This window comes from Rousettus aegyptiacus, unplaced genomic scaffold (genome assembly GCF_014176215.1).
Source record: "Rousettus aegyptiacus isolate mRouAeg1 unplaced genomic scaffold, mRouAeg1.p scaffold_m13_p_11, whole genome shotgun sequence".
NCBI lineage: Eukaryota > Metazoa > Chordata > Mammalia > Chiroptera > Pteropodidae > Rousettus > Rousettus aegyptiacus.
In genome coordinates, this window is record NW_023416286.1 from 90,005,581 (window position 1) to 90,031,911 (window position 26,331).

Genomic DNA, 26,331 nt, shown 5'->3' on the forward strand with positions numbered 1-26,331 from the left:
CTCTGGGCCTCACTTTCCTTCTCTGTAAAATGGGGTAAAAAGTACCTGTTCTGCGTGCATCGTAGTGACGTATGAGCTCGCTTAGCGTGCCTGCTGCACAGCCCGTAAATAAATGTCAGCTGCCGCCGCTGTCAATGCTGCTATGAATGCAATGACATTTGTAAAGGTACTTTGTGGATTGTGATGATTTGCATCGTTGGCGGATTCAATACACGTTATCCAACGTGCCAGTGCACTATTGCCTCGGGAACCTGATCGCTTTTCTGTGACAGCCGACGGGGAGATGGGGGTGTGGAACGAATGAGTGTTGGCTTTTCTCTTTCCTCTAATTAGTTAAAATGAAACGGATCCGTACAAGCTCACTACTCCGCATGCGTGACCAAGGTGACATCACTGACAAGACTGGTTTTCTCCTCTCGCCGTGAGACGCCGCACACGCCGGTGGCCCCCGCGTTTCTGACTTTGCCGTGATGGTGGAGAGGAACGTATACGGTTGGAGAGACACTGAGTTCTGCGGAAGCATTTAATTTTAAACGAAGTGACATTGAGCCTATTGATACACAAGGTCAGCCCCAGAGAGGGTGGGAGTCAGGTAGGTACACGTTGAAAGAAAAAGGAATGAAGTTTGGAAAAAAGTATTGTGTGTGTGTGTGTGTTTTTTACAACTAAAGTTATCATTTAGTTCAAACATACCGCCTTGTTTTTACTTTGCTTTAAGTGAAAACACAAGCATTTGTTATTCTGAGCATCGCATTTTAGACACCAAAATGGGGGAGCGTGGAACTTTTGAGAAGCGCTAGAAGAAAAAGAAGAAAGAGGAAACCCAAGGCCAGACGGCCTTTATCTTTCCACTCCCGGCAGCGTGGAGAATGGGACATTTGCTCTTCATTATTTAAGGAGCTTTTTAAAAGTCACGTAGGAAAGAAAGCAATCTAAGGATCTTTTGATTCCTTTTGGTTTTGGCCAAGAAAATGGAATTATTGAGAAAAATCCAACCTTTAATAAAATACTGCTGCTAGGAGGACTTTTCAGTGGGTTCAAAACTATAAAATCATTGTCGAGTAACACAGGCTGGGGGAGAAAATGAAAAAAAAAAAAAAAACCAAAAACGATTATTGGACAGGAACAGGTCGAAGGGGTTTGCACACGGACTTGTCTCTCGGTGTAGAATGTGGCAACAGAAGCTTAGTTCGATGGGGTCGCTTTTGTTATCTTAGGGGACCAGACGATGTGCTAAGGCAAAAGTGAGTGACTCTCTCCCTGAGCATTCTGGAAACAGACTAAGGGCCACGGTTCTCAGGCTACCTTACTTTAATCCTGACCCTGCTATGAAATGCAGGTCAACTTGCTTCCTTGCGATTTTTTGTAAACCTATCAATAGTGGCCAGTTTCCGTGCACAAGCCTTCCCCTGGCTGCTTCTCTGAATTCTGATTACTGAGCAAACGTAGGAGCGCCGCCGGGGGTGGCAGAATTATGCAGTCATTGCACAGGCTCAACTTTATAGATGTCTGATCTTCTTCATTCCTATCTTCTTGCAAATTCGGAGTCATCAGGGTGATGAAGGGCACTTCTTAAACGCCGGACAACATGGTGGAGGTGAAGATCTGTTGTAAAATGTGAGGGATGTCCTTGGTATCCATGGCAACGAAAGACCGGCCAGCTGGTAAAGTTCTCTGCAGCCTGCCAGGATGGAAAGGCAAAGAAAATTACCATTGCAAATTGGCCTCCCCCTCCTTCCGCCCCCGCCTCCACAAACCACAGCATCCAAATGGTTTCTTAGGAAAGGGAGGTTTTTACTTTCTGATGCCGTGGCCCTGCCTGCAGTTGAATGAGCTGTCACCAGGCAATGGAAGGCTCAGAGAGTGACAGGGAGGCGCATGGAGAGCCGTCCCCGAGGGCAAGGTCTTTTCCGTGAGAAACTCACAGAATTTGCAAAGAAAAAGTCTCCTTTTTTTTTTTTTTTAACAACTGTCATTTCCTGGCATTTTCTATTCCCGTGACAGAACGGAGCCCTGGGTACCCACCTGGGATTAGCACACCTCAGGCCAGCGAATGTGTGGGCCTCACGCTGCACTTCTAAGCATTTTCCCTTTCTTGGAGAACAGGAGAAGGCGAAGGCTGCCCAGCCGGCCCCCCTGGGGTTCTCTCTCTCTTCCTCTCTCTCTCTCTCTTTTCTTCTTCTTCTTCTTCCGCCCTCTCCCCCACATCACACAATGTGAAATGCAAAACGACTTACACAATTGCTGCTTTAATGGCACTGAGGTTATATAGGCTTATGATAATTTTTTAAAATGCCAATTTATCATTCGGAACAAAGGGCCGTTTTTGAAGGCAATAAAAGTGCAAGACACAGTTCCACCCAGAAGAACGCCTCCTTTCACTATGCCAGCGGAGTTTGGTTTTGGAATGACATTTAATAAACGTCAACCGTCCTGGGTAGTATCATGCATCTGGCATGCCCGGTAGACCAGCTAATTCTGCAACATATCTTTTGCCAGTGGATGTTGGACCATTTCCCTAGGAAACCACAACGGTATTATTGTGCTTTCTTAAGTGTTCAAACAGGATCTGTTCTCTAGAAAGACAAAATAGCTATTTCAGCTCAACCAGCATTTGTTGAGCTTGCCATCTGCTTAATACTGGGCTGGTCCTGCAGAAAATCTGGGTAGAAAAGGCACGGTTTGCGTTCGAGGACACGGAGGTTCTAGAAAAGGCTAACACACACGACTGAGAAAAATGCGAAATCAGTCGTAATAAAGTGACTGTAATTACACGATACGAAGTCTGTCTCTGACCGGACTCTGCAATCCCGCGAAGGCGGAGGGACAGACGGAGGGAAGGACTCCAGCTCCCCAGCACTAGGGGCCGGGCACTCGGGGCCCTGCGCGGCATTGCAGGTAGAAGGGGCGGAGGACAGGAAGGCCAGAGGCCTTTTGTGTTTTAGGCAGGAATTCCCCTCTTTTGGAGGAGATAAACTTTCACTTGTGTTTAAGCAGATAAAAACCATGAAGGAACGCTTTCTGTTTGCAGTTTAAAAGAGAGAACGTTAGTGCGTTTAATCACTGCAAGTGCTTCCAGACCTCTCTTGCCCGGTCACCGGCAGTGGGGTTTCTTGTCGCCCGCACATCCCTCCGCCGAGTCCTGGGTGTGGCATGTCACCGTGTGTGCTGCCCTGCACTGTCTCCAGGTGTCTCCAGGTGTCTCACCTGCCCCGTCTCCCCCGTGAGAAGGGGGGTGCACGCATACACGTGTGCACGTGTGTCTACATAAATGCATGTCTGTGTTACACGTGCACACATTCTCTACCACCTATACACATGTTTGTCTCTGTTGACGTTAGATCTGAGCTTGGGACCTTGACGTAAAGTGCAAAAGGTATAAAATACCGTTTAATTTACTGGTGGACGAATCAATTTGCTATTTATTTTATTGTTGGTTGGTTTAAATATAAACTGAAAAATACTTTAAAATGATTATTGCTCATCCAAACAGAAGCTGGAAAGAACATCGTAGACTCTCAACTAGACCATCAAGTCCTTTTGGGGGAGCAACTCTGGTTTCTGTTTTCATCCATCTCCCCGCCCTCCCCCTCCCCCCTTCGGCTGCGAAGCCCATGAAATGGCGTGTGTCGGAGACTCGGAGACTCGGGTGTCTCTAGACCCGCCCTTGGCTATGTCCTGAGATGACACCTACGTGGTCGCTTGATCCCCCAGAGATCCAATGAAGATGGCGAAGGCATTCACTTCGGGGTTGCACGTCAGGATCTGGGCGAACTGGGCAGGACGGATTCCATATCGCGACAGGTTCGCGTCGCTCAGCACGATGACGAAGTACTCGTCGGCTTCTTCCTTGACTATTTCCTGGATGGCATGCTTTGCCCCCTCTAGCGTGTGGTCTCCGCTCATGCAGAACTGAGCGTGGGCGTGCATCGTCTGGGGTTAAGAGAGGATGCACAGAGGCCGAGGGTGAGAAACGCCTTTCTTTCTTTCTTTCTTTTTTTTTTTTTTTACAAATGCAATGATTTTCTATTGACTGTGAGAATGCACAAGGACCAATTATTACACGTGGATAAGAGGTCTCTGAGTGAGTTCCATTTAACTGGCACCTTAGAGTGACAATAGTACATGATCATTTTTGTACGTGGTTAAGACTTTCGTAAGAAACGGGAGACATCCCGAAACTATCCCAGTCGGCACTTAGTTTTAAAACTCAAGCAGCCATTTAAGGTGAGAAAATGTAAGAATATATAAAACCTGGTATCCAACCAGAGGATGAAGACGACACAGGATAAAAATAAGGAATGGTTTGAGTTTCCAATAAACAAAGTTATAACACCAAACATTGTACTTCCAGCGTTAGTAATGAGTTTACGTTAAAATGATGGCGTGTGTTTCTATTGTAGATCTAAGCATATGAAACTGAGTTTACCTTTAAAAATATACTAATACGTAAAATCGCGGTTAGAGAGTTAGACATTTCTACTGAAATATCTAGGGGCTGGGAAGAATTGTATGGGATATTGGAAGGGACCAGGGTTGTAGAACCTCGGCAAGACCGCGCACCCTAAAAATATGTAGGGAACAAAGTTTACATTTTGTATGGCGGAGAATAGGATTTTAAGCACAACGAATATGTTCTGAGTTTAATGCTTAAAAGTGTGTGGAACAGGAAGTGTTTTCCTTTCCAATGTCTGCCGCTACTCCAGTGAGTCTCTCCAGCAACCAGAAGATACTCGGCCTGATCTGGTGGAAGTTTTCACGACACAGAGGTAATTGAACGTGTTTACCTTCAGAATTTCTAGTCTCTGCTTATTGTCCTTGGGGATTCTGTTAAGCGGAACTAGATCAATATTGTAGCCATCTCCGGAGTGTCCAGCAATGTCATACTGCAGGCAAGAGAATCAGAGAGTTAGGTAGGAGCCTCTGTCCACTAAGGAATTGTCATTGGACCTATAAGCCTCCAACTCCTTGGTCCGTTATTGTCCCAAACCGCTCAGCACCTGGCCATGGAGGAGAGCAGAAAGGTGGGCGTGTGCACAGACAAAGACAAACATGTCCCAGGCGCCTTCGCTTCTGCTCTGTCCTCCTGGGGGATCTCTGCAGTCCAGCAGGAGGCGGAAAACGTGCGAGGGCTTGAAGGGGAGAGTTAAAAGAATTACACACACACACACACACACACACTCACTCACTCACTCACACATGTGTGGTAGGCAAACTTCTACAGTGGCCCCTAAGACCCCTGCCCCCTAGTTTAGACCCTGGCTCACCCACTACCCTGAGTGCGGGCAGGCCCTGTGACTATGGCGGGGTAGCACTCATGACTATGTGACATTCACATGGCAAAGGAATTTTGCAGATGCCATTAAGGCTACCAGTTAGCCGACTTTGAGTTAACCAAAAGGGAGATGACCTAGGTAGGCCTAATCTAATCACGCGAGCCCTTTAAAAGGAGAGAGTTGTTATTATTATTATTGTTATTATTATTATTTTATTTTTCTGGCTGGTAGTAGAAAGGAAGCAGAGAGTTGAAGCACGGGACATTTGGCACTGAACCTCGACAGGCGCCCTCCTTGGAGGGGCGGGGGAGCACCCCGGACGGCCCACAAAACCAGTGAGTAGGGTTGCAGGACGCGGTTGCGTCACTGCGCCGAGTTACACTGACCGCGGCCATCAAGGGGAACGGGGACCGACGACCTCCGGGCATCAGGATTGGTGGTGATCTTGGGGGGACAATTTCAGTTATGGGTTTTGTGATACAGAAAAGAGAACCGGAAGGGCCTGCGGCGGGCCGTTGGGGGAGAGGTGTCTGTAGTTACGGGGGGTGGGGAGGGAGCTGGGCGGAAGGAGACCATGGTCACCGTCAGAGGGGCTCGTCTGCCGGAGGAAGGAGGATGCTCCTCTTCCTGAGACTGCAGAGGGCAGACAGAACGAGAATGGACAGAGACAGGTGCATAACTGGAAGGGGCAAGGGCACCCGGGAAGGCCCATCTAGGACGTCTCAACATTCAGAAGCTGTAAATCAGGCCACAAATGGTTAAATAAGACATGCTCTGTCCTCCTACTCTGAATATAGATCATAATGGGCCAGAATGCCTACGTCACATTTCAGGCCCTGGGAGTGCCCGATGCTCTCTGTAGGAACATGGCCGTGCGGGCAGTCCGGGCCCCTGGCTTGCAGCCCTTCGCCACTTCTCCCTAGAGCTGGCTCTGTCCCACACCACGAGGCACCTCACATGCACATGTCCTCAGACCCTCCATCCAGCCGCCCCTCGGCCACCGCTCAGACTGGGCGCTCACACCGCCGGCCAGTCTGCCCGGGGAAGGCGGACCGCAGGGCCGAGGGAGGAGGTGCTGGAAGCAGACCCGGGGTCGCCTGAGCAGCACGTCTGGGGGTCCCAAGGCACCGGCAGTATGATCTGGAAACGGGCTCTAGGCGAGCGTGCCCCCGGGCCCCCCAGACTGCCCACCTCATGGGAGGGGCATGGTCAGGGGCGGGCTGAGTGGCGCCTCGGGCAGGGGGGCTGGAAGTTAATACCAGAGATGATACGAAATAATCGTGAGGGAAATTTACCAATACATTAAAAAAGCTTGTCAATACATGCTTCCTAAGGATGTAACCAATTCCATATATGAATTAGAAAACCTCCTCAGTGGAGTCTGTTAGCAGCGTAGTGAGATGGTAACCAGTCGCACTGGAAACTGAGCAGCAGGATGGCTCGGGACAAGGGACAACGAGAGGGGAGTCCTGGCTTCGGTGTCCCCATCGATGTGGGGCGAGCGTCCGGTCTGCCAACGGTCACAGCAGAAGCTGCCTTAAGCCCAGAATAAAGTCGTCCTAGGAGGTGCCGGGCAGGCTGCTGCCATGACGGGCGGGTGAAGTCATCTGTCAAACAGGGTCCCACACGCCTGAAAACCGGAGGAGGCGTCTTGTATCCGGCTGAGGTCAGAGGGCCATAAATACGCTGGACCTCCTCCTCCCTCTGGACTGAAGGCCGAAGTTCCTACGCATCAGATGGCTGTGGATGAGGCTACATAAATAGACCTCTGACCGCGGCTGTGGTTTGCCACGCCTGGTCACCGCAAGGGAAAAGTTGCTAGCTAATGATTAAACAAGTAGCAGCCCAATGAGTTGTTGGATGCTTTTCATCAAAAACAGATACTGCCTTATTAAATACTTCAGAAACGTTTTATTAACTATCTATTGTTTGATTATCTCTCTCTCTCTCTCTCTCTCTCTATCTATCTATCATCTATCTATTTACATACTGTACTTTTTCGGGCAAATGAGATAAAGCGTTGCGGGCCTCTTTTTCTTCCTCTCTCCCTTCTCCCTTTCCCCCCTTCCTCTTTTTATTTGTGTAAGGAAAGTGCTATTTGCAGAAGGATCTGCCTTTGTGCCTCGCTAGCATTGCAAAGGCTGAGAAGACACACCCAAGGGAGAGGACGGGGCTTATAAAAAACAGTCTGTGGGGCTCTGGTTCTCGCCTTTCGGATGGGCTCGGGGATTACTCTGAGCCCAAAGGAAATAAAACGCTTGAGAGGAATCCAGACTGCACCCAAATTGTGGACCATCCGCCGGCGTTTCTGCGGATCACATTAAGTGTCTGTTAAAAACAAACTTCTCATGTTATAATTACGTAGGGTCTGCTACCCAAGGACCCCAATGCGTTTTACAGACTGTGATTTGCTAATCCGCAAAATCGTCTGTCTGGGTTAAAGGAAAAAGTATATAAACGCATTCATTTCCATTCTCTAACTCCTGGTTCTGCTGTTCGCCCACCCTGTTCCCTGCCGTGACCACTGTCAAATCACAGGAGTCATTAAACAGGAACCTCACTGTTTTTATCGAGGCACGCAATATTTAGAATACGCCTTTTTCTCAGTAGTTCGAAATTTTTATGATTGCTTTCAGAGCACCCCTGAAACCCTTGTGGAATCTTATAATTAGCGTCCAACTAAATAATAAACCACAGTGGTCAAGAAAAACCTCAATTAGAGAGACCAACAGTAATACTTCTTCACTTTAGAAACTTGTTCAAATGTCCTTTTGCTACATTTTCTTTTGAAAATCTCATTCATTTAGAGAAAGGTATTACAAATGAAAACAAATGCCGAGTTTCGGTCCAAGACACAAAGATTTACCATCAAAGAAGAGGGATGATTTATAATACTTAGACTGCAAAGAAAGCTCTGCTTAGAACCAAGAGCCATCAGCATTTTTTTTTTATGAAAAATATTTGTGGTTAAGTTTCTGTTGGGAAGGATGATCATTTGCTAACTTTGGGAGAGGCCGTGCCCTATTATTCATCCACATTACAAGTAGGTATGACACTCATCTGAGGCTATTTCTGAAGGATGACAACGTGTGAAATTCTAACCTTCTGGAAACTCAAATACACCATTCTAAGACAGCACTACTGCCCGTAGGCAGCGAAGGACTCGAACATAAACACGTGATTTAAAACCACAGAAGAGCCAACAGAACCCCCTGGTGTTAGTCGATAACCTACGGTATCAGCTGGCTAAACTTTCTCCATATCATGGAAGTCAATGTAAAAAAAGAAGACTGTTTTACAGGTCCCAGGTTCTAGACTTAGCCCTGACGTTTTGACCTGGGACAAGTCACTTAGCCTCTGAATCCTGTTTCTACCTCGTAAGTAACGCTGGTTTAGATGACCGCCAACGTTTTGTGTTTCGTGAATCACTTTGACCTCTCTGACAAGTAGAGAGAACCTCTGTTTTACCATCGACCCTCACGGGGCTGATAACAGGATAGGGTATCATGTCAACATTTGGACAGTTCTTTATAAAAAGTTTACCAAGTGCTTTGACATGTCTCATCTCATTCTGCTTCTCTCCGCAACCTCTGGGGCGGGTCTTATTAACCTCATTTCACAAATCAAGAAAGTGGTGTTCGGAGAGATTAGGAGACTTTCTGAAGGCCGGAGGCCTGGTGTCGTCAGAGGTTCAAGCCGAATCCGCTGCTCCGATTCTAAACCAGAGTTTCCATGACAGAGAAATAACCATTCCCCAACCCCCGCCCAGCCCCTCCTCCAGCTCTGTGAGTGGCCGGCTTGGCCAACATGGCTTCATCCACGAAGGAGTCAATTCTGAACTCCTGTTTAACTCTGGAGTCAGAGGAGCCCCGGGAGACTCGGAACCCCGCGGACGGGCCTACGGTAAGCGGGGCGAGGAGTCCGGCGGTCTGTTTCTCGCCACACGCACCGCGACGCACGGGCTCGGGACAGCAGTCCCGGAGGGCAGGCGGGGCGTCCAGCCAAACAGTGGCCTCGGCGCGCCTACTTCCGGAGGACGTGTTTGATCCCCAACACGACCTAGAGTGCCATGGACAGACCGTGCCCCTCACCCACGTCGGCACATACGCCATCTCTTTCAACCGAACTCCGACAGGAATCACACGGCACGTGCCGTCTTCCAGGTCATCTGCTCTGGTGGGTGCAGGTGCCCTCCGGCCGATGGGCTCATCCCAGGCACGGACGCCTGGGCCTCGGAAGGAGGATGCAGAGCGAATGGAGCATCCCCCACGTGGAAAGGGGCGGAGGCTGCATCCCATCCCTGGCAGCCAGGCGGCCATCCGGCCCTGTGACCCTCGCCCGTGTGCAAAGGCAAAGCGGGCTGAGTGCAGCACACTGTGAGGGGGTGCTCTCACCTCGGGGGCTGCCTGGCTGGCGACGGAGCAAGAACCGGGGTGGTGGCGGGGGCGTGGGGATGTCGATTGGGGGCACTGAGTAATCCGGGGAAGAGGCTTGCGCTTCTAAGTGCCCGTTCCCCGCTCCCGCCATTATGGCTAACTTCACACCCCTTTCTTCTGCAGTAACTGGTCCTTTAAATGGTGGCGCTGCCATCGCTGACTGTTAGAGCGGATGGAACCAGAGGCTGCCTCCCTCTCTCTGTGCCGATGCAGGAGCTGACGAGCGCCTGAGCGGGGCCCGCGCCCACCTCCCCACCGTCGTGCCCTAACCCGGGGCCGGCCCTTGGGCAGAGGCGCCTCTCATCGGCCTCCGTCCATGCCGTTACCTTGAACTTCTCTTCGTAGTTCTCGAAGGCTTCCATAACCATACACACGGCCTCCATGGAGCGCTCCAGCCGGCCGTCCACGCCATTGAAGCGGTACATGCTGCCGGACACGTCCACCACCAGGCGCAGGCGCTTGGGTTTCTGTTGGGGGCTGCCCAGCTGCGGGGGAGACAGGAAGGCCTTGTGACCCAGACCAGCACCGCCGGCTGCTGCGCTGGGGGTCCCACGCGGGCCCCCGCGCGCCAGCACGGGGCAGGCCGGCAGGTGGACTGCGTTTCGGTGAGGGAACCTCAGACCCGTGTTGGCAGTCGGGGCACATGGGGCAGATTTTCCTCTGGAATACGGTCCTTTTAAGACCCAACCTAGTCTAGTAAAACTGCTACACTGAGGCCCACGGCATCTTAAAAATAATAATCTGGGAAGATGGGAACCCCAAAGTGTCGTTTTCAGGTCGTGCCTTGGAGTCGGTTACACTAGCGAGAGAGAGTTATTTTGGAAGCCCGCAGGAATTCCACCTGTACCCGTTGTGTCGTGACCTGAAAATCTTTCTCCACTGAGTCCGTACGAAACGCCGGATTCCAAAAACAAAGGTTCTGTGGGAGGGGGTCTGGCAAAGAACCGAAGGAAAGTGTTTCTCTAGCGTCTTTTGCTTTGCGTTAGCTTTCGATTTTCTCTTCCTCCCAGTTACTGAATTACTACTTCTCCCTCCAGGTCTGGGCAGTCGAAGGCATGGAAGTCACATCTAACTGCTGTTTAGCAACAAGTGCCAATTAAAACGTGAACTTCTCCGGAGTTGCAGTGTGATTTCGGACTTACGCCTGCCAATTTGCAGGATCGGAGACAGAAGTATACTTGTCAGTTCACTTACAGGAAAGAAGGAAGGAGAAAAATTCCAGACCGTGCTGTTATTACAGACTTGCTGACAATGTACGAAAACTAATGAGCAGAGTTAGTCACGTCAAGAAAATACTGTGGGTATTAGTGTTAGGGTTTGAGACAAATTCAATGTATTTTTTGAAAACTGCGGAGTCTGCCTAAATTAAGAACAGTGCCACATGTGCTCCCGCGAGCGCGCACAATTTCAGATGTATCTAAACACACTCGCCAACCACAATGAGTCAGTAACAAAAGCAGCTGTTGACTCACACCGACGACCCAGAAGAACTCCCCAAGTTACCGAAGGTCCCTCTGAATAGACATTTAAATGGAGCGAGTGACTCGCCTGCCCCGCCGGCCCCTCACCCACCCCCAGCTCTGGGTGGCTGTCGAGCAATTCCGGTTATTCAGGGAGATGGGGGGTCACAGAGCCCTGCGACAGACTCGGCGCGTTGCATTAATGCCATCGTTTCGCAAATATTTTACTGCTACGGTTGTCTGAAATGTTCCATGTGTTTACACTAGGGTCATTTAAGGGAGAAGGCCTCATTTTCTAAAATTTCTTTCTGTTATAGGATGGACACAGGTCTTTAAAACGACAGAGCGGCAGGAAGCCACCAGGATTGCTCTAGTGATAGCTCTTGTGTAAGACCCTGAGGGTTTTCCATTTCCCTCTGCAGCGTGCTGCTCGGGGCCCTGGGAGCCGATCTCCACAGACGGCGTCGGCCTCTCTCGTGCTGGCCGGCTCCCCAGTGGGTTCTGCTGGCGGGAGATCGGAGGGTGAGGATGGGACACCCGTGCCCTCTGCTCCTTCTCTGCTGCTGCGGCCCATGGGTGGGCTCTCCCTCTACCACACGCCGCCTTCTCCAGGCCCCGGTGAGAGCTCTCCCTCTGCCCTTCCAGACCTCAGTGGGTCAGAGCCTTGCTGTAGGGACGGCACACTGTCTCTTTCAGCTTTTTTTTTTTTTTAAATTAATTTATCATTATTATTTATGCCTACAGCACCTGGTCTTCCTAGGTGGTCTCCCATCCAAGTACTAACCAGGCCTGACCCTGCTTAGCTTTTGAGAGCAGACATCAAGCTTGTCCAGGGTTTCCTGGCCATAGGCCATGGACCGTGGCTCCACTGGGGCACGAACCCAGGACCTTCTGCATGTAAAGCAGACGTGCTCACCGCTACACTATGGAAACACATCCACTTTTGGGGTTCTTAAACCCTATCCTTACTTTTGTAAATAGTCTCTTTATTAACTGTTCCTTAAAGGACTCAGTTTGAGTGTGCCCAGTGTTTCTTTACTCACACTGGAATTGTGAATGATATAACAAATAGTATAATATTTGTCCCCCCCCCCCCAATTTTAAAAATATAATGCGTTCCCTGGTGGCCACGTTCAGGGTTTATGGAGTTTTAAAGGGACAGCCACTTTGAGAAAGCACCGTCTCTCGAGAAGGCCGAGCACTGCAGCCCGGAGTGACCGGTTCGCCGTGACTTACTTGTGGCTCCAGCTCGCCCCGGCGTTTGTAGATGGCTTTCTCTCCAGTCAGCCCGTCGATGATCTTCGCGTCGTCCAATTCACCAGTACTCTGGTGTCTCAGCCACTGTCTTTCTTTACCTTTAGCCTGCAATGACACACGCACGTGAATCCTCACTTTAATTAGTTTCGCAGGGTGCCCTGACGCGCGTGATGTATGAGCAACAGGAAAACACCCGGGATCGGTTTAATAAGTGATAGTTCTGCAAGAACACATTTTTATAAGTGGACTGATTTCTGCTTGGCTGACAGAGAAATACCCATTGTGCGCGTTTCGTCAATGTTAATTGTTTTAACATATGGAATGATGAAATGAACTCACTTAAAACATACGCCGGTGGGAAAATAGTATGCAAATGCCCCTCCTGAGAAATGCAGAGTACCTGCATTGCAATGGTGATGCATTTCTTATGGATTTTTGGTCATTGTACTCCTGGAAAATTTATTAGGTAGCAAAACAATCAGTTTGAACTTGCTGCACTCACTGTGGGCAAGTAATTAAGATTCTCTGGGGTTCACAGTACCATCTGCAGGATGATGGGTCCCTGTGCCAGTGAATGCCTCTTTGAAGTGTAACGGTCTACATTTAATTAGTAATGAAAATCATTAGTATTAAGAGAAAGATTCCCCAATTAGTTTTTACCTTTTGCCTCTTCCTAATTATGTCGTAATGGTAAGGACAGTGATATTTTCTCAAATAACTGGGAATTGGCTCCAATTTGTAAGTGTCTAGAAATAAGTTGATTAAGGATATTAAAAAGGGACTTTGAAGAAAGGTGTTTTTGCAGTAGTAAATCTGTTCCTCAGTAATAGAAATAGGTGAATTATCTGCCAAATGCAACAAATTGTAGGGAAATAATTTCTTAGAAAATCGTTCATTCCATGTTTATTCTGACATTAGTCTTAATGCAGTTTGTTTTAAGCTGGTTCGCTATTTGTTCAGCATTTTGAGAAACTTGGGTAGTAATTAGTTACAGGAAACTGGCCTTCACTTTTCCTAACTTCACCATCTTTCTGCCCCAAACATCAATATTCAAAAGAAAGCACAAAACATCTCGGATCCAGCAGACATGTAACTTGATAAAAATCTTTCACTTTATTTTCTGGAGTTTTGAGGATGCTAAAATCTCCTAACAGCTGTCTGATACTCTCAGCAATTCACATCGTTCTCCAAATTGGGACAGAGCCAGATCTAAGAAATATTAAGTTCAATTATACTAGAAACATTCAGGATATTAGAATTTTTAATAGAGTTCACTATATCAACAGATGAAGGCTTATGGTATGGATATATATTTTTGAAGAGTACTTAAAATTTTAACAAGCATACAGACATAAGTAAAACCAAAGAAACAAATGACCACATTACCATAACAAAAGTGATACAATGTACTAAATGTCATATCCAGGAAAGCATTCCATTATGTTATTTTATACTCCTAAGATTTAAATTTAAGATTGCCAAAGAATACCACAATTGCATGCTTTATGCCAATCAGATAGGAGGATAATGATTTAGTAGATTATCCTCTGAATATATTTATAAAGATCCCTGTAATTAAGCAATCTTGAGTAATTATGGTTTGTTATTTAGATATGTCTGTATTTGACTAAACTACCATAATACATTTATCATTTACTAGGAGAATTTTTTCTTTAATTTCCTTTAGTAGGCTTGCAACACAGAAATCTCGCCAGTCAGCGAGGTTAACTTTTCAAGCTAATTTATTACAAGGCAGCCCTTTGGGACCATACAGGGAACAAATGCGAACTCCTTATGAGAGGTTTGTAAAATCTTGCTGTATTGATATCAATTCCAGATCAGAGACTAAAGGCAAAACAAAGAAATTATAGGGGGGTTGGCTTTGGGGATCCTGAGGGGGAGGGTAGGAGTGAGGAGAGCAAAGGGGCCATGAGCCAGGGAAGATTTGTGTGAGACAGCCAGCCCAGCAGCAAGGCAGGGTTCTTTTTTTGGTGTACATGCTAATAATTAGTAAAGATGATAAAAGGGGGTTCTTTTTAGGGGACCTATCACTGCCCTTGGTGAGGAGGTTACAGAATTATGAAATACTTTTCCCTTAGCATATTACATTTGTCTGCTGTCTCTGGATTCACCATCATGTGAGAACTTAGGGATTCTAGGTCTTAACTTTCTTGTGCTGACGTTGCTTCTTTTCCTAGATACGATCATCATCCCTTAAGGCATTCTCTAGCTGAAGACAGTTTCTGTTAACTGTACCATAAAAGAAAAGGAGTTAGCAGAATTTGGGGTGACCGTACGAGAAGGGATATGCCATTTCCAATAAATCTGCTACCTTTTTCTTCTCCTTATTATTTCATTTGTTTTGGCTGACTTTTTCAATATCGCATACTTGTTGAGAAAGTACATACACCTGAAAAGCAGAGCTCGGCGACCGTGACACATGGACTTGACTGTCCCCCAGCCAAAGGTCAGCTCCTGGTCTGCCTTCCGTCACTGCACATGCGGTTTGCCTGTTTCTGAACTTCATAAAAAGGGACTCATATGGTACGTACTCTTTTGCGTCTGGCTTTTTCCTGGGAGACCTACCTGTGTTGCTCATTCTCCTCCACTGTGGCAACAATGTTTAATCACATAATCTTGTCACAATTTCTTTATCCATTCTACAACCCTGCTGTTTGCAGTTTGGGGCTACTATGAATCATGCCACCATGAGTATTCCCGAATATGTCCTTTGGAGCAGATACGCGTGTATTTCTGTTGGGTGGAAATCCTGGCTATGATCAGCTTTCGTAGACAGTGGTTTTTTTTTTTTTTTTTTCGCAATTTCCATTCCCATGAGCGGTGTGTGAGGGTCATTATATCCCCACCCTCTTCCTCTTCTTTTTTTTAATTTAGCCGCTCTGGAGGGCATATAGTATATTCCCTTCTTTTGTACTTTCATTTGTGGATAAATGAATTACTTTTGGTTCTGTTTATCAGTGATATTTTCAGGAACATGAAACAGTAGTTTTTCTTTTTGAGAAGTGAAAGTATGTACTGGCCTTTTCATCCAGAATGACTGGGCACAAGGACAATTTTATAATAGTAGCACTGTTCGTTAGTTTTCAAATATGTAACTTGCAGATAAATATGAACAGATAATTTATTATCTGCCATCTAGCCAGCCCACTGACACTTGGGAACTCAAAACAGGATGGGTGCTCTTGGAGACTATGAGCTGCGGGGGAGGAGTCCTTTAAAGATTTGCTGAGAGCTGGAATAGAAACACTTTTATGCTGGACTATGTGTTTTGTGAAACTCCTTGAAATACTTCTTTAAATAGCAAGTTCCTACTATATTCAAATACATGTTTTTATTCATAACAAAGGGCCAAACATGTTCTTTATTGTATATTCCTATTGCATAAAGTAGTCTATAAGTGTGTTCATCTGTTTTGTATTACACAATCAGTTCATACTGAAGAGAATTCATTAAATAAAAAGCTAAGTTTTACTAGTAAAAGGTCTATGTTATAGGCTTTCTAAAAAAGAAATATAGTTTTATTACTTTCATGTAAAGAACACTAATTGAAACGCTCAGAGGATGACGTATTCTGGTTAATTCATTTTCTGGGAAATAATCGGTTAACCAGAAAGCACACAAATGCACATGCACATACATGCATGCACACACACACATGTGCACACATGCACAATCTGTAGCAATGAGGACTTTAGGAGGAATAAATTTGACAAAAAAACGAGTATCTCGTGGTTGTGACTCTTTGCCTCGCGATGCCAGCACTGAAAGTATTCGGATTAATCTGAAGTCTCCATTTATTCGGGTTCTGGTCAATCCAGACTTCCTTTACTGTAAACCCTACAAGCAAGCTCATTTTCTATTATTCTTTCAGAATTTCCTTAATGAAGAGATTAGAAAGATTTAAGTAGCATTCTTTTTCTTTTTTCTTCAGAAAACATACATTCTACAGAATAAAGCATATAGTTGATCATCAATAAATACTTGTAGGGTAGATGCATAAATAGGAGTAGTGATATTTTGTTAGACATTAGCTCCCTTATTTTAACATTTCTCCATGTTCAATGTGTACTTTTTATGCTTTTAATCTGTACCATTCAAACAAAATGATATGCTAGATGAAGGTAAATTTTTATACAATGTTTGTAAAATAATAAAGTATAAATCAGTAGAAACAAAAAATGTTTTTTCTTTGTAGTTCTCAATGTTTTGACATAGTAAAAATATTTTACTAAATACCTGTTAGGTTGCTAGCTTCTTAAATGGTAAAACAGCATTCCCAAGAAAAAAGAAGATATAGATCTTATTTTAAAGAATTCCTTGTTTTCTGGAGTAACATCTCATTGAGAGGGAGAAAACAGGGATTCATGTGTTTAATGAAGACAATTCTCGTTAGAAGAGTTTGTACTCTTGGATGCTGATGTGGAACAAAATTATTACTTTGGGTGACAATTTATTATCATTTTATATTTGGTTTTCATGAACAGAAACGATTTCATGTTTTTCCTTTGAGAATTAAGTATTTTGTACTTCAAAGGAGCTGGGACTGCAGATATCAGTGTGCAGACAGAATAGGCATCTTCAACTTGACACTTCGAAGCCGAGCCCCAGCTCCGCCCTGCCCCCCGCCCCCTGTCCCCCGCCACTGTCCCCAAGTCCTCCCCGTCTCAGTAAAAGGCATCGGGAACCCCACACCCAGGAGTCTTCTTTGACTTCTCCTTCTCTCACATCTCACGCTGGGTCACTGGCAAATTCTCATAATTTCCGGGAGTATCTGACTGTCCCTTCCCATCTCCACACCCATCCCTGGTCCAGCCGTCACCCTCTCTCACCTGGACGCTCCAGCAGGGTCCTAACTGGACTCCCTGCTTCAGCCCCGAACCCCCGACACAGTAATCGAAGGCATCTTTATAAAAAAGACGGTGCATGTGCAAGAAATACATGTGAAAATACTGGCATGATGAAGCTTTTAAAAAGCCCGACTCAACTATTATTCCTCTAATTATTTTTGAACATAAAATAGTATTTGTCTCTTTCATATGTAACGTAAATTCTCACAGTTTTTGCTTTCTTCTATTTCTACTCTATATCGACGTCTTGATTTCTGTTTAATTTTTGAGATAATAGGAGAATTTAGGCCCTGTTTATTATTATCAAATTCACTATTTTTTATAGTGCATATTTTTAAAAGCATTATTCTTGATAATTGAGTTTTCTTTTAAACAGATTTACCACATTTAGACCTGATTCTGTGTTTAACTGCTTCCAATACTCATTGCTAATCCTTTTACACCACAAATTTCCCTTTTTAAGGAATTTTGATTTCTCTCTTAATCGACTGGAATATTTATACATACGTGTATACATGTGTGTATGTGTGCATACCGTGTTTACATATTTACTTCAAAGATATTTTCAGCAGGGGTACGTAAGGGACATATATTTTTAGTGTCTGAATATGTGGAAATGTCTTTTTGCCACCTGTGTACTCCGGCTGGGTATAGAATTCTTGGGTCATAAAATCCCCAAAGAAAAAATCCTGTAGCCGTTTCACTAACTTCCGGCATTTAATGTTTCAGGGAAAACTAACGCAAGATTAATTTTCCTTTCTCTAATTATAGCTTGTTTTGTGTGTGTGTGTGTGTGTGTATATGTGTGTGTGTGTGTGTGTGTGTGTGTGTGTGTGTGCGCGCGCGCGCGCTTGTCTGCTTTCAGGGTGTTTTCTTTGTTTTGAAATGTTAAAATTTCATGAAGCCGTGGGGAAGCCCTTATGTCTTCCCATGAATTTTGCTTGGTCGCCGGCGAAGGTCTTTCGAGCCGTAGACTGGGGCCCGTCTTTAGCCCAGTCCACTCTTCTTCTGTGATGACGTCGGCTGTTTGGTTACTGTCGATGCATCCTTTCTGCTGGCCTCTTCGGGAGTAGCTCTGGTTCATGCAGCAGATAAGGACTCAGACCGTGCCTCACCCCGAGGACGGCCTGCCCGTGGGAAGAGCTCACGGCTCCTACGGATGCGGATCGATCAGCTTCCTCTCGGTGTTGACCTCTTGACTTCCTCTACGGTCTGCGGTAACCATTCCCGTTCCCCATTCGCGGTGGTGCTCAGGTTTGAGGCTGGGATTGACCCAGCCTCCCTACTTTCTGACGTAGATTTCGGTTTGGGTGTCGCATTCTCATAATCTTTCCTTGTCGCGTTCTCCTGCCTTCTTACTTCTGCTTGCCGCTTAGCCAAATCCTTTTTAAGCCCACATCTTGTTTCACATACTTCGAATTTCTTTGACTTTTGAGAACACAGAGCAGATGTTTTCTAAACATCTGGTGTTTCCCGATGAAACTCTTCTGGCCCAGCCGCATCTTCTTCCTCTTCCTCTTGAATGCTCGTTAGTCGGCCTCGCTGCAGAATAATTCCACAGATCCCATCTTACTTCGTGTTTTTTTTTTTTTTTTTTGTGGTGTCCCTATTCTTGGGCGATAAAATGGTTGCACAAAACCTGTTCAGGAACAGGTTAGATGAATTCTCTTTGGTTGGACGGACTCTCCACTTTGTGCCTAGAACTCTCCTTGAGGATTTTAAACTGGCGTTAGTAGCTGAAATCAATCTACACCGCCAGTCGGGACGCGGCTGGGAATGAGCCGGGAGTACAGCCCGTCACAGCATGAGAACGTCATCTCCACAGCGTTGCTTGTTTTGTTTGGAAAAAGCCATCGCAGAGCGGCCGTTTGGCATTTGTTTGATCTAGTCCTCAAGCCAAGTGCAAGCTGAGGCTGGTCTGGCTCCCTTCCCGGGGGGCGACCCCCTTCCAGCTCTCTGCTTGGTGCAGCCACTGCCCAGACCCCAGACCCCGCCGCCCCAGCCTCCCGAGGGCTGCTGCTTGCAAATGCTGCTGCTTGGCAGTGACTAGACGGCTTCTCGCCAGCTCCCTGACTTTCTTGTCTACTCCCGGCCTCTCCAAGTCAGGGATGTTGTGATTCTGTGGGTCTCGGGCACTGACTTGCTGGTAACGCTATTTCTTAGGAAGGTTTTCAAGTCGTCTGTGGGACCCTCATTCACAGTGTCCTCATCACACCGTACTGAGCAGAAAGTCTTCGAAGCGTCTTGCATGTTGCCAGCCTTCTTCCCTCATTTCTACCGTCATGTGAGGTTTTCACTGTTCATAGCTTGTTCCCGTTTTGATCATTTTCACGGTCATTCGGCAAAGATTGAGTTAGGCGCCTGTGTTCACGCCGCCTGCAAGTCAGGACTGTACTTCTAGGCTGGACTTGGCTGAAGTTGTCCGCACACGGCCTCTGATGCCATGCGCGGAGTGATGAGTCCTTCAAGGGCTAAGAAAGCGTAGCGGGCATTTCGCTGCTGGCCCCCGAAATGCAGAAGTCCCGTGACGTGGCAGTCCTCACCTGTCCTCTCTCTGCTCCGTGCTGCCGCCTCGGTCAACACAGCAGCCTTGGCTTCGGCCGTTCCTCTGTACTGACGGCCACCGAGCACAGACGGAGGTCTCTCTATGGAGCGGTGCAGTCCTCTCCGGCCCTCTCCTCGCTCCTGAACTCCATCCAGGCTCACATCTTACTTTCCTCAAACAGCGTGCTCGACATTTTCACGTGGCTGTCCCAGCGGTGAGAAAACACATCGCCACCCGGACCCGACATCCGCCTCGTCCACCGGCCTCTCCTAGTCCTGCGTTTCCTGGTTCTGGCCTCCAGGGCTGAACAACCTCACCCTCCCTGTCACCCCGCATTCAATCGGTCACTGCACACTGCCCCATCCTTCCCACTGTCACTGAAAGTGCCCCGGCCTGGGTTCCCATCACTTCCATGTGAAAAACCGAAGTAATTCTGTGATGGGATTTCCTGGCTTTCACTTCTCTCTTCTCTGAAGCTCCCCAACGAAGACACGACCGCAGGGCTCCCCTTCCCAGCCACGTCTCTCTTCCCTGGGCGTGGCGCGTGCTCTGGGCGGGGGGCTCCACCTTCTCTCCTCCAGCCGTGGCTCCCGAGCCCACCACAGAGCTCCCAACTTGCCATTCTGCCTGTCTGCCGTTCTCTGGACGGCCCTGGACTCAGTCTCGGCCCTCGGCTGCGAGGTTCCTCCTGTCTAGACGAGAGCTGTACACACCGCCCTTGTCCACGACGAAAGAAGTAACAGAAATCGACAGTAAGCTTGTGGGACCTTGCAGTGCAATTTCACAAAAGGATTTTATGCTTGTTGCATCTGATATTAAATAATACGGGCTTGTACTTTGTGTGTCATTTTTATATCATTTTTTTTCCCAGCAATCCATTTCTACTTTATCTTATTAAAGTACTGGTCCATGATCAATTGAAAGAAAGCTGGCCGCTCTCTACAGAGGGACTGAGAAGCTCTGCTTAGGAGTGTCCCTCCGCCCTCATCCTGAGGAGGGTCACCCATCGCAACAGAGGTCGCCCTTCATGGTCCAGATCAAACGACACTTCCCCTGCGAGTCTTCCCCTCGACTGTCTCGCTGCGAACTCGTTTGCACGTTTGTCTACGTAAGCACGGCACTTTCTTTAAAACCTTGCTGTGGCGGTCGCCATACTTTGTCTTCTATTACAGCTACACGTCCCTATGTTATCGGTTGAAGGCGAGACCCCCTGAGGCAGGACAATCAAGAAATGGGGAAATGCTTTTCATTCTTTACGGATGGGCGAAGCGCTCAGAGTGAAGTTGAAGGTCCTTGCCTGGCACCCGCCGGCCTCTTAGCCTCAAGTCCTTGTCTAAGGGTCACACGTGAGAGGGGCTCTCAGGTCACACCCGGGACCCGTGTCAAGCCTTTGTCTACGCCGTGCCCACCGGGCACTGTTTTCGCCCTTCTCTGTCTGGTTGATACTCGCGAGTCTGTCGAGCCTCAGCTCATACATCCTTTTCCTTCGAAGTCTAGACTCGACTCCCTTCTCTCTGGGCTTCCCCTGCATTCTGTGTGAGCCTCTGCCTAGCCGCCCACCATGGGAGCCTGAAACGATGCACTCGGGGGGTGTCTGAGGCTATCACCTTCTGGAGGTCGGGGACCCCATCTTGTTGATCTCTGCGCCCTCACTGCCAAGCCCAGTGGGTGTCACACGGCAGTGTTCAAAACACCTTTTATCTGAACACAAGCTCATTTTGAAGCACTCAGGGTTAAAAAAAAAAAAAAAAGAAACCTAGTTGTTGGTTCGTGGAGCTGTCATGCTAGCCAAAGCGATCAGAGGAAGGCTAATTTAGTTTAGCCCAAGGCTGAAATTACTGATTGTAGATGGGAAAAACACTGGGGAGAAGGCATGATTAAAATCGGCGGCTTTTTGTAGGAACGAATATTTTCTTTTGCTAGGATCAGAGATACAGATTCCGAACCAAGTGTAACCGAAGCTACTCTAGAGACTCTACTTCTCCAATGAGAAAATTCTTGCTTCAGATCCATAAGAGGCCCATACCCGGGACACGACGCCCGTCACATGGAATCCGATCAAGAAGCGAAGGGAGGTCACTGGTGGGCGCTGGCGAATGACAGGACGTGTGACGTGGCACAGAGGCGCGTGGCGCCATCTCCCGCTCCCTGGGGAACCGATGCGTGGGCCGGAAGCTGTGCTTTGGAGAGTCGCCTCACGTGATGAGCTGCTAGTTCCTGGCCAGACTGGGCGCCGTGCACCCAGCAGACGCCCATGGTTACCAGGACGCCACAGCTGCCTCGGCACAGCTGGAAGTTACTAGGGAATCGGAGACACACAGGACCGGCGGACGACGGCATGTGGGGACCAAATGCGAACCTCGCTGAGGCGACGGTCTGAAGGCTCGTATTCCGCACGAGGCCCTGGCCATCCTGACCAGCTGTGATTTCAACTTGCGCCATCTCTGTAAACTGAAGACTAGATGGCCCACCTGAGAACAACACTTCTGTGGATTAAAGATGAAAACAAAATCTCTTGCTGTGTTGGAATCCGGATGATGATGCAAAATGTTTCATGGGTCTTTGTAAGAATGATACTTTCTATCGAATTGTAGAGTTGTTTTAATTTCTAAGACAACCGGGACCTAGCAGATCATAAGGATCTGAGCTTTGGTCATGAGCCACCTGCCCCAGGACGAGTTATGGGTGACAAGCCACCCATAACAAGTTATGTCATCTTTCTAACCTTCACTTCCCTTATCGTAAAGCAGGAATAAAATGTATTTCATGAGATTGTGAGAATCGCGGTAGCGTACATGTTTCAGGTTCCTTATCTATTGTACGTAGAGAATACTTGCCGGTATTTTAAGGATTACGTAGCACAGTGAAGGTAAAAACTCCTGGTCTGGCTGCCCGGCTCGCAGTCCGGGCTGAGGAACACTAGCAAACAAACGCACTGGAGGGAGGAACGAAGCTCTAACGCTTCTGCAGAGAATGCCACACGAGAGGTTCTGTTTCCAACGGCCGATGCGTATCATCTGAGTTAACCTTCCTAACTGCCCTGTTCTCTGCCGTTTCCATTTTGCGGAACCCAGGCCATATGGCTCCGGAGCTGGCACTATGAGCCAGTAAGCGATGATGACGATGGTGACGATGATGACGGAGGAGATCTTGATGATGATGATGATGGTGATATGTAAGGCCCGGCACGTGGTGATTGCTCAATAAATGCTTGCTACTGTTGAAACGCTGGTTGTATTAGTAAAAATTTGCAGAGATGGAAGTTCTACTTCCATTTCAGGTACTCTTTCAAGGATTAAATCACTGCATTCCCTTCCTTATATCTTAAAACTCTTGGTATTATTTAAGCGGAATTTTTCTTTTTTGGTTTTCTAGGGAAGAAGGGAATAAAAACTTTCCTGAAATACTCTGTTTGAGAATATTTAGAAAGTTATTAATCCCAATTCCTTTACAGGTTTTTTTTAAGTGCCAACTTCTTGTTTCCCATCTGTTTAGTCTTATTTGTTCCTTTCCTTCCCGGTTTTCTTTCGTTTCTCTGTTGGAAAGCTGACACTTTCCCGATACTGGACCCATCACCGTGGTGTTTAGCACGACGGTCACTCCTGAGAGCTCAGTCTCATCTGAACCCAGTCTCCCTCTGCGTCCTACTGGAAGAAGTTGCAGTAGGAGGTCTCGCTTCTCTTCCTTCGGCTGATCTTGAAAACGTAACCATTTATTTAAAAGGGTTGATCTGAGGCTTCAACGTGATGATGTTTGTAAAAGTAACTACAGCATGGTGCCCAGGAAATACCAATCAAGACATTGATTAATACCAGATGAGGATTCTGAGCCTCTTAATTAAAAAGGTATTCTCGTGCCCGTTCTGGTGCTGCAAATCCTCTAACGGCCTGTTTGTCCACTGGGAAGACGCGGCGTTGTCTGTATGTTCTCGCGGCCTCCGGGGCCGTTTGTGATCTGGTCCCTGCCACTCTGCCGGCCTCCGACCTGCCTGTCCATCGTCTCCCACACGGACGTGCTGGCCTTGGTCACTCCAAACAGCCTGCGCCTGTACACGCTGTATCCTATGTCTGGAATATGCTGACTCCTCGGGCCCCTGGGAGAATCCTGAGCATCTCTCGAGAGTGGACTTGCGCGTGACACTCTCGGCGAAGCCCTTCCTCTTCCCTCCACGGCCCCGTGCGCATCCTTCGCAACAGAACCTGGGACGTTGCTTGCCATTTTGTCTTTCTCGAGTCCCTTCCTGGAGGGGCGGGACTACGTTTTACTTGTCTATCCCTCATGCCTGTTGTACATCGAGAACTTAAGTAAAGAATGACTGACCGAACCGTTCTCATTCCTCAGTCTTCTTGCAAGCACTGCTGCCCGTTACCCTCGTCCCCCGTGAAGGCCCACGTCGTCCTGCTGTGGAGCTCGGCGCCCACCCAGCAGCTGCCCTCGGTGCTCACGGCAACAAGCGCCTGTTAGGGGAGTGGCTCCAGAAGCAAACCCAACCATCTGGTTGTTCACGTTCATGTTGAACGTGAAATCTTACGCCGTTTATGTGAAATCTTACGCTGTTTTATTCTAAATAACTGTATGTGGATTTTTTTAAAAGAGCAAATGACTAAATTTTTATAGTCCCCAGATTCTGAAATTAGGAATTTAGCTTATCATTATAAAGATCTTTCCCCTTACAAAGGATAGAACCTTTCCTAATCTCCTGATGTTGTTTTGAAGTTTTTAAAATGAGGCTTTCGCAGAGCTCTGGGTTAAGATTGTTGATTAAAAACTGCATCACAGAACTTCTTACCCCTGATACTTCGCAAATAACAAAAAGCTCCCTCTGCCCGCAAAGGATAATTACAAACAAGCACCAAAGAGGAAGCGGTTATCACTGACGGTCATCAAACGCTTCATGGAAAAGACACTGAAGAGTCCGGACTGGAGTGGAGAAGCCCTTCACGGCCTGGCTGCGACCCCCGCCCCGTCTCCCCTGGCAGGAAGCTGCTCGCATGCGGGCTTGCAGGCGCGCGCGCTCTCTCTCTCTCTCTCTTACACACACACACACACACACACACACACACACACACACACACACACACACACTTTTGCTTTCTCGCTCAGCAAAATAATCTTTATCATTTGCAATTTTACAGAATACCTAGGCTTTCCTTAGTTTTCTCTGCAAACTGGCCAGAACATGATTTCAAATGTAAAATCTCCAAATAATTAGTCTTTGCTCAGGAAATATTAAAAACACCTTCATCGATATTTTCAGGGGTAATAGCAATACTAACTGGTTTGAAGACAACCAGTCCACGAAAGTGCAAAAGGGTAGGCAATCTAGGGTCTGGGGGAGGGCGGGAGAAGGAGAAGGTGGGGCGCAGACGACACATAGCCTGGGTGACCCCAAACGCTCCTCAGACTCTCCAGAGTCAATGACAACAAAACGGTTTCTAGGAAGAAGAATCTGTTCGTGAATTTCTGGTAGTGGTGGATGGCTCAGAGATTTTATATGTGAGGAGTCGGGATGTATGGTGTCTTCCGGGGTTGCTAGTCTAATTATTGCTTCGTAGCCAGGAGGAAAGGTGAGGTCAAATCTTTTTCCTTGGAGAATTCAGCTAAGAAAGCCACAAAGTGACCCACAGTTTGCCATTGATTCATTTTTCTGGCTGGCTGATTAGGATTCGGACAACTTTTTCCAGTCATTTTGGGATGGGTCCGGCTCTGGGCCCAGATTGTTTTCCTGGTCCATCAGCGGGGGGATTACCTGTAAATTATCCAGGATGATTCGGAGGGCGTGCACCTGTCTTCGAACGGCACCAGAGAACCTTTCGTAGGTCTGGGCATCGTATTTGCTCATTTGAATCTCCTTTAGCCTGAAATCAAAGCGGGCAAGAGAGACGACAGCTGAAATCACGCACACGTGGACCTTTTAGCCCCATTCCTCTGCCGCTAGAACTGCAGCAAGCACCTTGGTAACTCGGGTGGCCTCTGAGGAGAGGCAGGGCCGGAGCTCCCGCCAGGGGCTACCTTGTGAAGGAGGGGATGCCCAGGGGCGCGCTGGCAAATGGTTAGCGAGCTGCCCCCTGGGACCGGAAGAGGCAGCCCTGAGGGCAGCGTCTGCCGATTTCTGCGGTGTTGGTGCTCCCGCCAGGACGGATTTCCAGCTGCCAACCGAGAGTTCCCTGAGCACTGAGTCAGAAAGACATGTGTGCGCACGACTGGCTCTCGCACCGTCGCTGTACCCCAAGGGCTCATCCCGATGTCGGCAGCTGGTCGGCTCATGCGGCAGCTTCCCAGAAGAGTTCCCGTGGGTTGCTTTCTAAGACCAAGGACAAGTATTTCTTGACCAAGATAATACTCCAGGCCCAGAGAATGTCATTTAATGCGTTGCTATGGAAAGTACAAGGGTTTTCTGAAATTGCTGACTGTGTTTTAATATGATTGTGGCTTTGAAATTCCCTCCTCCCAGTACAGTGCTCCCTTTGGTCATTTTTTGTCCTTTGT

At 47.6% G+C, this 26,331-nt stretch overlaps 1 protein-coding gene across 1 annotated transcript in view; it reads right to left on the reverse strand.

Moving 5' to 3' along the window:
• Nucleotides 1-505: 505 nt before the first annotated feature.
• Nucleotides 506-26,331, reverse strand: part of VWA8 (von Willebrand factor A domain containing 8) — a 236,391-nt gene continuing 210,565 nt past the window's right edge. The window contains exons 40-45 of the mRNA XM_016158150.2: nt 25,592-25,700; nt 12,409-12,534; nt 10,039-10,197; nt 4,788-4,886; nt 3,695-3,933; nt 506-1,681 (exon numbers count right to left, since the gene is read on the reverse strand). Coding sequence (XP_016013636.2) covers nt 1,573-1,681; nt 3,695-3,933; nt 4,788-4,886; nt 10,039-10,197; nt 12,409-12,534; nt 25,592-25,700 — 841 coding nt within the window. The 3' untranslated portion in view covers nt 506-1,572. The remainder of the gene's footprint in view (nt 1,682-3,694; nt 3,934-4,787; nt 4,887-10,038; nt 10,198-12,408; nt 12,535-25,591; nt 25,701-26,331) is intronic.